Source organism: Nanorana parkeri, unplaced genomic scaffold (genome assembly GCF_000935625.1).
Source record: "Nanorana parkeri isolate BGI_ZX_2015 unplaced genomic scaffold, ASM93562v1 scaffold142, whole genome shotgun sequence".
Classification (NCBI taxonomy): domain Eukaryota; kingdom Metazoa; phylum Chordata; class Amphibia; order Anura; family Dicroglossidae; genus Nanorana; species Nanorana parkeri.
In genome coordinates, this window is record NW_017306410.1 from 974,141 (window position 1) to 990,013 (window position 15,873).

The 15,873-nt window shown below is 29.6% G+C and overlaps 1 protein-coding gene across 1 annotated transcript in view; it reads left to right on the plus strand.

Moving 5' to 3' along the window:
• The window catches only part of RAP1GAP2 (RAP1 GTPase activating protein 2), a 269,213-nt gene that overhangs the window by 172,229 nt on the left and 81,111 nt on the right, over positions 1-15,873 (plus strand). The window contains exon 3 of the mRNA XM_018554104.1: positions 14,800-14,835. Within this exon, the coding sequence (XP_018409606.1) occupies positions 14,800-14,835 (36 nt within the window). The remainder of the gene's footprint in view (positions 1-14,799; positions 14,836-15,873) is intronic.

Here is a 15,873-nt window from a genome sequence, read left to right on the forward strand (position 1 = left end):
GTTCGCGGCGATATGTAACATGTGTAGCGCAATTGTAATTTTTGCGCGCTGGGGCACCGGACGCGTATTTACGTTTATAGGCGCGTAAACGTGGGGGTGGGGGAGTTAAACATTTTGGGGGGGTTTTTTCCCCTTTTTTTATATGTGACTTTTATTTTATTTTACTTTTTTATGTGTTACTTTTATTTTTTTTATTTATATTTATTTTTTTGCACTTATTGTTATTGCTATTATATAGGGGGGGGGGGCAACCCGCAGATGTAGCAGTGCCGTCCGTCCGTTTTTTTACTACGGGCGGACGGCAAGAGGTTAAATCTTTGCCCAGACACCTTCCAGCCATCATATTTCTGAACAGTTGGCTCTCTCAGCTCGACTTCTCTGAACGTCCTGTTCAGTTCAACATCACAAGGGACGGAGCAATTTCCAACAGCTATTCATCTACAAGCATGGAGAAGTTGGAGGGAGGAGGGGAATTGCTTTCCTTGCTGTGCGTGTGTGTTTGTGGACAGATACATAGCTTACTAGCACACACAAGGGTGACTCCATAGGAGAGAGAAAGAAACCACCCTAAAATAGGATATCAGTGCAGTGCTTAGAGGACCAGCTGATTACGTAGGAAACTAAAACGTTTAAACATTGAGAAGCAGCATCTATTGTCAGTGGTTTCATCAGCATTTGAAATCGCTTAAAAACCTTTTGACTTGAATATCACTTTAATGCTTATAAAAGCATGGGAGAATCCAATAACTAGTTTGTTATGTAATATAGCTATAAAAATAGAAAACATATGGAAAATCTTTTTTTGGAAATTATTATTATTGATCGTGCATCCAGGAAGAGTGATTGATTCCTAACCGCATGTAATCATATCACATACTTTATACAGGTAGATGGAAATTGGCCTGTGGCAGTCTGCTGCCTCTAAATGTGTCTTCTATGAAGATGAGGATTAGCAGAGCCTGGAGGTTGTCTATTCAGGGATATGCCTCAAATCCACTTTGGTGTTTTCATTAAAGGAGTCTGCAATGGAGGTTCTTACATGTTAATGTGTACTGGCTGGGCATGTTGTCAGATGTCGAGTGTTCCCATTTATGTATACTGTGCTAGTTAAGTTATTTTTATTTGTTATTGTAGACTAGTCTGATCCTTAAAAAGTTTAGGAATGCTATTTTTAGAACTTTTAAATCCATTAGATTGAACATGTACCAACACTTCTGAAATGAGGGAGCTGAGCAGAAAAAACAAACAGACTTTTTTTTTATTATTAAAGAAAATGCTGTAGCTTGACTGGGACAAGCTGTGAAGTTTTGTCTGAGAATAAATGCCAGTGTCATGGTGTGCGTTACTATAAAGCAGGTATAGGCAAACTCTGGCCCTCCAGCTGTGGTGAATCTACAAATCCCATCATGCATGTGCCTCTAGGAGTCATGTGAGTGGCTGTCAGAGCCTTATGAGTTTTGCAGTTGCACCACAGCTGGAGGGCTGGAGTTTGCCTACCTCTGCTATAAAGCATATGTGAGCCATGGCATTAAGGAGAAGTGTTAGGAGAGTAAAATGGACTGACACTGCATATGTCACTTACAGGCTCTATATACCAGGAGCTGAGCGACCATGCGACTGCTGATCACTCAGTTCATGGTCATCTTAATGCAGAGAGCAGTGACTGTTAATCACCGCTCCCCAGAGGGATTCACTCCTCCTCTCTCTGTTGCTCCAGTGCTCGTTGGTGGGACAGACAGAGGAGGGGGCGAGCACAACTGGCCCTGGCTCTAGAGAGGTAGAGCCAGTTGTCAATCAGGCAGCGGGGTGCATCCGGACAATATTGTTGGGATCTTTCGTGGCTGTGGAGCGGCTCTTCCCTCTCAGCAAATAGCGGGCTGTGTTTTTTTAACCTGTACTGGAGATGCAACAGAAGTGAGAGAAACAGGTCCCCCCATTGGAAGATTTCCCCTCTATTCCTATTCTAGTGACAATGTGGATTTCTAATAATTTTCTGTTACAGTGACAATGGTTAGTAGGATACATAGAGAAGGTGAATCTCCCCAGGAGGACACAGACAGCAACAAAAGCCTGACACTTCCCCACTCTATCCAATAAGTTTGTGCTATATACTTCAGAGAGAGCTGCTCACCTGGACTGACCTCAGAAATAAAGAAACATAACTAGACCCAGAGTACACGTCAAGTGGCAGATAAAGGCTGACACATAATACCAGTGCGTGCCATGGAGTATGTGACTTTGCAGGTAGCAATACAAAAACAATGCGTATAGTGAAGACAGACTATAATACAGATCTGTGGGAGTTGGTGGTGAGGTCAGTTTTCAAACTCCTTTATGAATCATCCCAAAGACAAAACTGATCTGTCTGGTTGTTATAGTCTAGAGCAGTGGTTCTCAACTCGTGGGTCGCGACCCAAAAGTGGGTCGCGACACCCTCTGCAGTGGGTCGCGGCGTCATGTCTGCATAGGCCGGCCCATCTGCATTAGAGAGAACTAGAGGGGGAATTTGTGGTTCAGCCTGTGGAACCTCATAATGTCAAACTGTCCCCTCTCTCCCGGCCTCCCCCGGGCTCTCCGATAAAGTGGTATGGCCCGGGGAGAGAGGGGACTATTTCCTCACTTTCGGGCCGGCGCATTAATATCGGGCCGCGGCGCCCGACAATTAAGTACATTTTTGGGTCATGCCTTAATGACCAAGGAAACATGTGGGTCCCGAGGTTACACAGGTTGAGAACCACTGGTCTAGAGAATGTGTTTGATTAATTGTTTTTCTGAATGTGGCTCTTCAAATGCTCAATTATTCTCCATGCATTGATCTGGGCGGACCAAACGTTGACTTCCAGCCTCAGGCATCAACAGGATCCACAAGAATTCACTATTCATTCTAATTCTACTTTTCATGTGTAGCCCTTTAATCGGTCATCCTTGGATAACCCTCCCAGTTGTATGGACTCCATGTGTGTGCTGGTTATTGCAAGCAATCTAATCCGTCCAAACCTTTACTTGATATTAGACATGCGATTTGTTTTGTACTGAATTGAAATACATACAAATTTTTGTAAATTCGGACTTCCGGATGCATCAGAATTTTCAAAAGACAGAAATGATAAATCCAAACGTATCTGAATGGTTGATAACGAAATTTGGATACATCTGCAATTAAAGTGACATTAAAGTCAAAAAATGTTTTCCCTCCCCCCTATGTTAATGTTAGCACTTACCCTAAATGATGTCTCTTATTCCAATCTTCTTTCTTGATGTTTTCATCTGTCCCTCCAGCGGTGCGGCGGCTCTCCGATCCAGCGCTGACTGCTCTGTCCCTCCAATCAAGCGGTGTCTGCATGCGGGTGCACGCGTCCATAGACTTACCTTGCGTCTCTGCTCGTCTCCCTGCAGAGAATCCGAACTGCGCATGTGCACGCCCCAAGTTCTTTTGCGGTCGCACGAGCAGTTCCTGATTCTCGGCGCGAGACCACGCAGCGATAACGAGGTAAGTTTAAACCGCTGTTAAAGCGGGTTTAAAAAAAACGTTTTGCCTATATCTACTGCTTGCTAGCCGTAGATATAGGCAAAAAACCCGGAGGGTTTAGAACCCCTTTAATTCAGAACGAAACAGAAGCGAGAGAGCTGTCATTTACAGCTCTCCGCTTCTCTGCTCTTTGTTGACATTCTGGACTTGTATCCCGAATGAAGACAAAGTAACAGAATATTGTTACAAAATGTAAAGAAAGAAACAGATCTGTGTTATTCTGTAACAGCTTCTGCTTCTTTGCTGACAAAGAATATGAGAGCTGTCACAGAATATACTAAAGTGTTAAACAGCCCACAAAAATAATAATAAAAAACAACAGCGTGTGGTTCCCCTGAAATTCATACCAGACCCTTTTGGTCTGGTAGGAATTTTAGGGGAACCCCAATGCCTAAAAAACATAAAAAAACAAGGGTTCCCCCCTAAAATCCCAAACCCAAACACTCAATCCAGGTAGCCGCCAGGCAGGGCAGGAAAGGAAGGGGCGAGCGAGCACCCCGCCCCCCCTCCTCCATACCAGGCCACATGCCCTCGGCATTGGGAGGATGCTTTTCCAGGGGTGGGACCCCCTGGAAAAGCACCTTGTCCCCATGCCAATGGGGACAGGGGCTTCTTCCCCACAACCCTGACCCGGTGGTTGTGGGGGTCTGTGGGCAGGGCGGCTCACCTATATTTGGGTACCCCTTTCATAAAGTTGGTTTTAGAGTTGGGAGCAAACCCAGGCAGACAGGTGGAGAACATAAGACTTTAATGCAGATCATGTCCCTAACAGGAACTAAAATCAGGACTCTTCGACAACACAGCCTCCCAACCTGACGATATTTAACATACGAGCTGCTATATGCCAGGCATATAGAATCTGGTGGACCCGAGCCATATGAGCCATCATTTCAAAGTCATCATGGGGATGGCTCTAAAAAGGGATCTGCGGTGGATCATGTGTCAGAGGGTAGTGGAGCGGCGGCTGCACAACGTTCAGAAGGCCATACTGCCGCCTCGATAATGCCGTTTTTTAAACTCTTTTTGTTATTCCCAAGGGGATTTTTTATTGCAATACTGTCCTGGAACCACGTGGGTTCCATTTATTGCAATGATTGCATTTGGCAAGTGGCACTTCTTGCCAAATATTTCATGCAATTTAAATTTTGCTGGTGCCATGATGCAAAGCACTGCAGCCGCAGCCTGTATGCAAGCTTGAACGGCCTCTATTATAGCTTTTAAGTAGGCAATAAAAATGTGGATCAACTGTCTGTTTTTACCACCCTCTTGCCACCCATCTGAACGGGGACTAAGATTGCCATCTCTCCCTGGTCATCTGACCCAACAATGGATTAAGCCAGAATGAGGCCCTAGGTTAGACAGTAGCTTTTGCCCCCCATCCCTTCCATTGAATTGATGGATTACAGTAGAATCTATCCAACTTTAATTTCTGTACTTGCATGGCACACCACATCAGACATCAACTACCTACGAGTGCAACCTCCCTTGTGAGATGGGGGACAGGTGCACAGCATTGATTAATCATGCTATCCCCCTGGTTTACTGCAAGAGCATGAAGCTTGGACATCATCTGGCCCCAAGGCTCTTGTCTAGGTTGTCTTATGGATGATGTGGCTCTGCACAGATCACACAAAAACTGTTGATAAATCTTCCCACACTGGCAACACTACAACTTGACAGGTTCTAACTCTTAAAACTTTCCTGCCCGGTTCAAATCTGATAACATAAAGCTTGGTTGACGTTCCCCTTTATAAAAATGACAGTGGTGCCTGCCTTGAATTTCTTTCTAAATGTGTCAACAGACCTTTATGCTGATACAAACAAACTTAGAAAACCTACATATTCTACAAGTGGCTATTGGTTAGGATTTATGAATCACCCTGTTCATAGTCCTAATCGCGTAATGTTTGCAATTATATACACAATTTACTGCAGTTTAGTACGAGTGTGCAGTGATTTTTTGTGCAATGTCTTCTCTGCCAATAAGTGCAATAATATCCAACACTTTTCCTTTTTGCTTTCCTTTTTTAAAAATGGCCATAAATCTAAAACACATTAATTTCCTGCTGGGCATTTAGGTTGTTTTATTTCCCCTGAAAAGTCAGCCTTGCTGCTTTTTGTTCTCTTTATGGCTCCGTTTTATGGCCAGAATAGATCAGTTTAGTTTGCTGCAATCCAAAATGTAGTTGGTAAAGTCTAGGGGAAAAAAACAACTAAACTGCTGTTTCCTATAGATGAATCGCTATAGCTGTGGTTATTGTATTTTTAAGCATCTGCTGGCTGAAGTGTTTTACTAGCACTGCTTACATCCGCAATAAAGAACCCCCTGCTGGTATGTTATATACATACATATGTAGACTGCAAATACTGTGAACACACTAACCATAGGCGTTGTATTTTGTTTATTTAGCCGTTGGAGGAAAAAAAACCTGAAATGGCCAGACCTATATTGGTTTATTTTTTTGTACATCTACTTCTTTTGGGTCCTTTCACACATATAGCAGTGGCCTGCAATTTACTGCATCAGATCAATGCAGGTCACCACTAGGGTATGACAAAAATAATTATTTTCTGTGTGCCCTCTTTACACTACAATGTGGGTGTGATGGGTGGTGCACAGCAGAAAAATGCAAACATGCAGCACTTTTCCGCAGCGGACTGGATGTTACCGTAGGTCGGCGAACTTCATTGTTTATGGACCTGTATAGAGTGTGCAAGCAACATAAAGTTAAAGAGGAATACCAGGCACACTGCCGTAGCTGCCACAATGCACTAGCCCACCCATTAAAACAACGTCTTCCCAAGGGGTAGCTGGGAGGCAAGGGCTGCTTCACCAGCACCTCAGGCGAAGTAGAAGTACAATAGTTAAGACTATGTTTACTTAAAAGCAAACATAAAAGTAGTGAATGTACCTTTCACAAAACATTCCCCAGTGGTGAATCACTTTCATTTAAAGCACACTAGGAAGATTAATCGGTAGTGAATTTGGTGAATGCCAGATTAACTGCTTGCCTAATGTGCTCCAATGTGTTTATTGCACAGTTGGTTGTGTTGTTTGTATCTCCATTACCACCCGTTTCCCCATTTGTTATATACTGTAAATCGCCTTTACAAATACACTTAGAGCTACACATGTGAATCTGCTCAATTCCCTGAGCACATTAATGCTGTGCCCTTTCTTCTGCAGCAATTATAAACCAATTCCACCACCACGAACTCAGAAAGCTCAGCAGTTTGATGTTTTGTCCATCAAAACCACGGGGTATGCATTTAATCACTGAGCAGGAAACCATTATGTCTTGCAGAAAATACTTCTCATACGGTAGATGAATAGATACATGTTTTCCCACTGGCTATCACTCCTTTGTCTGGATCTCATTCTCCTGCTTTCCATCATACACCCACATCTCAGCACCCAACATTTGGCTGCTTTGCTTTGTGTTTGTGCAAATCAAGGGTGAAAAGAAGAAAGAAAAGAGTGTGTTGTGTTTAAGTGCAATGCTGTTTCTTCCTTAATGATCTGGTGCCTATAGTCTGAGTATTTCTCTCTGTAAAGAGCATTGGACAATACAGGATGTGTGTATGTATATATATATATATATATATATATATATATATATATATATATATATATATATATATATATATATATATATATATATATATATATATATATATATATATATATATATATATATATATATATATATATATATATATATATATATATATATATATATATATATATATATATATATATATATATATATATATATATATATATATATATATATATATATATATATATATATATATATATATATATATATATATATATATATATATATATATATATATATATATATATATATATATATATATATATATATATATATATATATATATATATATATATATATATATATATATATATATATATATATATATATATATATATATATATATATATATATATATATATATATATATATATATATATATATATATATATATATATATATATATATATATATATATATATATATATATATATATATATATATATATATATATATATATATATATATATATATATATATATATATATATATATATATATATATATATATATATATATATATATATATATATATATATATATATATATATATATATATATATATATATATATATATATATATATATATATATATATATATATATATATATATATATATATATATATATATATATATATATATATATATATATATATATATATATATATATATATATATATATATATATATATATATATATATATATATATATATATATATATATATATATATATATATATATATATATATATATATATATATATATATATATATATATATATATATATATATATATATATATATATATATATATATATATATATATATATATATATATATATATATATATATATATATATATATATATATATATATATATATATATATATATATATATATATATATATATATATATATATATATATATATATATATATATATATATATATATATATATATATATATATATATATATATATATATATATATATATATATATATATATATATATATATATATATATATATATATATATATATATATATATATATATATATATATATATATATATATATATATATATATATATATATATATATATATATATATATATATATATATATATATATATATATATATATATATATATATATATATATATATATATATATATATATATATATATATATATATATATATATATATATATATATATATATATATATATATATATATATATATATATATATATATATATATATATATATATATATATATATATATATATATATATATATATATATATATATATATATATATATATATATATATATATATATATATATATATATATATATATATATATATATATATATATATATATATATATATATATATATATATATATATATATATATATATATATATATATATATATATATATATATATATATATATATATATATATATATATATATATATATATATATATATATATATATATATATATATATATATATATATATATATATATATATATATATATATATATATATATATATATATATATATATATATATATATATATATATATATATATATATATATATATATATATATATATATATATATATATATATATATATATATATATATATATATATATATATATATATATATATATATATATATATATATATATATATATATATATATATATATATATATATATATATATATATATATATATATATATATATATATATATATATATATATATATATATATATATATATATATATATATATATATATATATATATATATATATATATATATATATATATATATATATATATATATATATATATATATATATATATATATATATATATATATATATATATATATATATATATATATATATATATATATATATATATATATATATATATATATATATATATATATATATATATATATATATATATATATATATATATATATATATATATATATATATATATATATATATATATATATATATATATATATATATATATATATATATATATATATATATATATATATATATATATATATATATATATATATATATATATATATATATATATATATATATATATATATATATATATATATATATATATATATATATATATATATATATATATATATATATATATATATATATATATATATATATATATATATATATATATATATATATATATATATATATATATATATATATATATATATATATATATATATATATATATATATATATATATATATATATATATATATATATATATATATATATATATATATATATATATATATATATATATATATATATATATATATATATATATATATATATATATATATATATATATATATATATATATATATATATATATATATATATATATATATATATATATATATATATATATATATATATATATATATATATATATATATATATATATATATATATATATATATATATATATATATATATATATATATATATATATATATATATATATATATATATATATATATATATATATATATATATATATATATATATATATATATATATATATATATATATATATATATATATATATATATATATATATATATATATATATATATATATATATATATATATATATATATATATATATATATATATATATATATATATATATATATATATATATATATATATATATATATATATATATATATATATATATATATATATATATATATATATATATATATATATATATATATATATATATATATATATATATATATATATATATATATATATATATATATATATATATATATATATATATATATATATATATATATATATATATATATATATATATATATATATATATATATATATATATATATATATATATATATATATATATATATATATATATATATATATATATATATATATATATATATATATATATATATATATATATATATATATATATATATATATATATATATATATATATATATATATATATATATATATATATATATATATATATATATATATATATATATATATATATATATATATATATATATATATATATATATATATATATATATATATATATATATATATATATATATATATATATATATATATATATATATATATATATATATATATATATATATATATATATATATATATATATATATATATATATATATATATATATATATATATATATATATATATATATATATATATATATATATATATATATATATATATATATATATATATATATATATATATATATATATATATATATATATATATATATATATATATATATATATATATATATATATATATATATATATATATATATATATATATATATATATATATATATATATATATATATATATATATATATATATATATATATATATATATATATATATATATATATATATATATATATATATATATATATATATATATATATATATATATATATATATATATATATATATATATATATATATATATATATATATATATATATATATATATATATATATATATATATATATATATATATATATATATATATATATATATATATATATATATATATATATATATATATATATATATATATATATATATATATATATATATATATATATATATATATATATATATATATATATATATATATATATATATATATATATATATATATATATATATATATATATATATATATATATATATATATATATATATATATATATATATATATATATATATATATATATATATATATATATATATATATATATATATATATATATATATATATATATATATATATATATATATATATATATATATATATATATATATATATATATATATATATATATATATATATATATATATATATATATATATATATATATATATATATATATATATATATATATATATATATATATATATATATATATATATATATATATATATATATATATATATATATATATATATATATATATATATATATATATATATATATATATATATATATATATATATATATATATATATATATATATATATATATATATATATATATATATATATATATATATATATATATATATATATATATATATATATATATATATATATATATATATATATATATATATATATATATATATATATATATATATATATATATATATATATATATATATATATATATATATATATATATATATATATATATATATATATATATATATATATATATATATATATATATATATATATATATATATATATATATATATATATATATATATATATATATATATATATATATATATATATATATATATATATATATATATATATATATATATATATATATATATATATATATATATATATATATATATATATATACATACATACATACATACATACATACACATATATATCCTATATAGGTGATTTGTAGGAGGTATACTTAGGAGTGTATCTTCTGTATTCTAGCCCCTAGAGAAAAACGAGCAGTTAACTCTTGCAGTTTGTGGGTAGCTCCACTGCAAGGGTTAACTTTTTACATTCCTGGAGTTCTTCTTTAAGCTCAGTTTCACTCAAAAGTGGAAATGAGTAGGAAATTCTACTGGCACAGTATGGCAAACTTACCCGTGTTTGTGTTCTTCCAGAGATGACAGCTCTTCTCCAATGCTTTTTCTGCACCTGTTGTATTCCTTCTTCTGGCAGTTGGCTGCCATGTTGGATAGAGTTGCATTATCCCAGCACCCACAGATCCCGAAAGTGTACAAAGAGTGTAAAAACGAGAAAATATTGCTAGAATGGGAAGGAGTTTTTGGCAAAAGAGGCACATAAAGTCTCCATACCATACCTAGCTACCATAACCCTCTACCTGCTAGCATTTTTTTATAAAATCAGTTCCACTTTAAATCTGATATTAATAGTATATAAAAGGAAAACATGAACCATTGTTACAGAATGAGTGAACATTTGCTATAAATGTGTTTCATCTCAAAGGTTAATGCCACGTTTTACTACCTGACTAGTTCTATCTATCAACGCTGGACAAATATTTATTTTCATATAGTGATGTTTGAGCTTACTTTCTGTGTTGATGTTAATCTCCAGTTAGTAGAACGTACTGATAAGCATATGATGAAAAAGTGACATAATTTAAGATACTCATAACATTCACCATTGTTCAAGTAGAAGTCCCTGCATCTGTACAGAAATTGATATATTTACCATTTTTGTTACTTCATTGTGTGGTCTGTTATCGGCCATGCTGGACTAAAAAGCTCTAACTGACAATTAGTAGTTTTGTTCTGTTGAGATTCTGACAGGAAGTAAGCTGTACTTTTGGAACTACAGTATCACTCCCTTTAAAGGACCTACACTTTTTATATTCTATTCTGATAAAACTCCAGAAACCTATTCTTATTCATACATGCTGTCCAGTGGAAAGTCCTCTGCATATACAAGTTTAGAATTAATGTAAGCTGGGTCTTTGGTTGTTTTTTATGATGTACAATAAAGAATATTAAATGCTTTATGGCCATTCTCAGTTATCTTTTTACCTGTTATTGTATGAGTAACATTATCAAACTTAAAGCAGCATGCTGGACTTTAATGGTACCACAATGAGACATAATGAAATTCAAAGATTTTTATTACACATTGTTAAAACATTCCATTAAAAACACCACTTGTACTTATGTAATGTATATACGGACTGTACCTCTAGGGCTCTCTGAGGGCTAACTTCCATCTAACACTGGACCAGCTATATAATAAAAAATTTCACATTCAATATCATATTTAGTACACAATTGCTGGTACTTCCAGTAGGATGAGGACAACTCAACATGTTTTCCAAGACATTTTTTGCATGCTTCATCAGGAGACCCTCAGGAACTTAATTAAAAAAAAGCATCTACAAATAATCATAATTACAGCAACATGAGTGTGGGCATATCTGAGTATATATTATATACTGTATCTATTGATGAACTCTTAAGAACTGTACCTAATATGCATTAGACTGTGATCAACAAATACCCCAGATGTAATCATGGACCCTCATTTTGGTGGATGTAGGAGGAATAAAGAGGAACCAAAAATCCCCCACCAGCCTGTGGTACACCTATAAATATATCCTGTTATATAAATAAAGCCCAAATGTTTGTTATAGAAGGACCCCCTATAATATAGTTTTGCAATAGGGGAATAGGGCAGGGGAGAAGACATGGGAAACCAAGAAACTTCAACTTTGGTCACCTCAAGCAAAGATGGATCTGAGTAACCAGTGGCGGCCCTAGTGAACAACGGGCACTGGTGCAAGATTTTTTTTGGGCCCCCCGTACCCCCCCACCAAAAAAAACACGAGGCCCAGGGCTGCCCCGTGAAGTGCCTGCCGGCTTTTTTATTCTCGGCTCCCTCCTCAGTATCCGGTGGCCAGTGTCGGATCATCCGATACTCCCGGCGCAAAGATGGGGGGGCCCGCCGGCTGCCGGATACCAATGTGATCATCGGACACTCCCAGCGCAGAGATGGGGGGGCCCGCCGGATACCGATCTGGACACCAGCGGGCCCCCCATCTCTGCCCCGGGGCTGTGTTAGATCGGATACTGGGCCCCCCTTAAGGCACCGGCTGCACCAGCGGTAGGTCCGCCCCTGTGAGTAACATATACATTAAAACTCAAGAAAATAAATCAAAAACACTGTGCACACCAAATTAAATACCACAAAAAGCAGCTACCCGAAAATATCAGGAATAAATTATGTATACAAATACATCCAACAGCAAAAGAAAAAATATTACATAAACACAACATGATACAAAATTAAATGTAATACATCAGATAAAGTCCATGGGAGTCCATAAGTCAAAATCCACTGATAAACTCCAAAGGATGAAAGCCACATTAAGTGATCAAGAATCCTGTCTTAAGATATCCACATGCTGACCACACATAATCAGTGAGACCCTCAGTGAGACCAGCAGGAAAATAATTCACCACAAATATAGACCCCCAAATTATAGGTAGATCAGAAACCACTTCTCATAATGCTCCCTTGTTTGTACTGAATGCCAGTGACGTGACTCTTCTCATAAACATGTATCCAGCGCAATTTGAGGTTCCAGCGCAACCTCAAATAGAATACAAAGCACAAATCACATAGTATAATACCACTTTATTAAACCACAGACAAACAAACAAGTCCAGTGAACTCATGTTTAGCTAGCACATATTCCCTTGCTAAACGTGAACTTGCTGGATTTGTATGTATGTTTTTTCTTCCTTTTAATGGATAAGATGATGATGATAATAAATATACTGCTTATACACAGTATATCTATATATCTTCTGTAATATGAAAAAATGTGTAGTGAAATGTAAAAGTTCTTATATAGTCAATAAAGTTAGTTTGTATAACTTAGATGAGATGCCCTAACAGTTCTATATCTTCAGCTAAATACATGTTTTTATCTTTTTTCTTTCTTTACAGTCGGCAGAATTCTTTGAGATGCTGGAAAAAATGCAGGTAGGAGTGAGAACGACATGTGCAATAACTAGAGCCTTGAACAGCAGAATAATCTTTATATAAATTGTGCATCAAAGCAAATAAAAATCATCCTAGACCAGTTAATAATGTAAAAAAATTATAATGACAGCTAGTCATATACCCATTGGTACCTCGGTTCACAAACTTAATACGTTCCATGATTCTGGTCGCGAACCGAATCAAACTGTGATCAGACCGCAATCTCGACTAGAGGAAGCCACGACCATGTGTCAGAGCAGGGAAGATGGTTGCGGTTGTGTTCGTCACCCGATACGGAGTTCGCAAACGGAAGCAAAAGTTTGCCGAGCTTCCTGTTTGCGAACCGAATTGTTCACGTACAGAAAACCACTGTATTTGCATTGTTTTCCCACAATTGCTTGGAAATCAGAGTGGGAGGTTCTGTGCTGTCAGATAACCAGTAGGGTTTTTCACAAAAGGGTGAAGAGTTTGGAGAAGGCAGGATAAATGAACAATCTAATCCAAAATAGCTGATTTGGAAACATTCTCCAATTCAGCTCACTTTCCAGTTTAGCTATTTTTGCCTAGATTGTTGACTTCTCCTGCCTTCTCCAAACTCTTCACCCCTTTTTGAATAACCCTGTGGGTGTAATGCTTTACACTGTACCATCACCTGATTTATGGCCATACACTGGAAAAATTCCTTTTGAAAATATTTGTTTTCAGGATATTTGTTTGATTGTCTAATACTTAATGGGTCAAATCGGCTATCTTTTTAGATCGCAATGATGAAAAAAATCGAAGGAGCAGGATAGAAAATCTTCCTTGAAGGAACATAATTCTAACAGTGAATGTGGTTTTTGCTCAGGAAACTCCATTCATTCCAAAATTGAATGTTAAAATAAATTAATTTTCCAATGACATTCATCAAGTCTCTGATGGCATTACTGAAAGTTCTGACGAGATTTTTCGTATGAACAATTGTGCGGAAATTTACCAGCCATTCCGATTGGAAGAGGATGGTAAAGTGCTTTTATACTAAAAATCATGTTCGGTAGA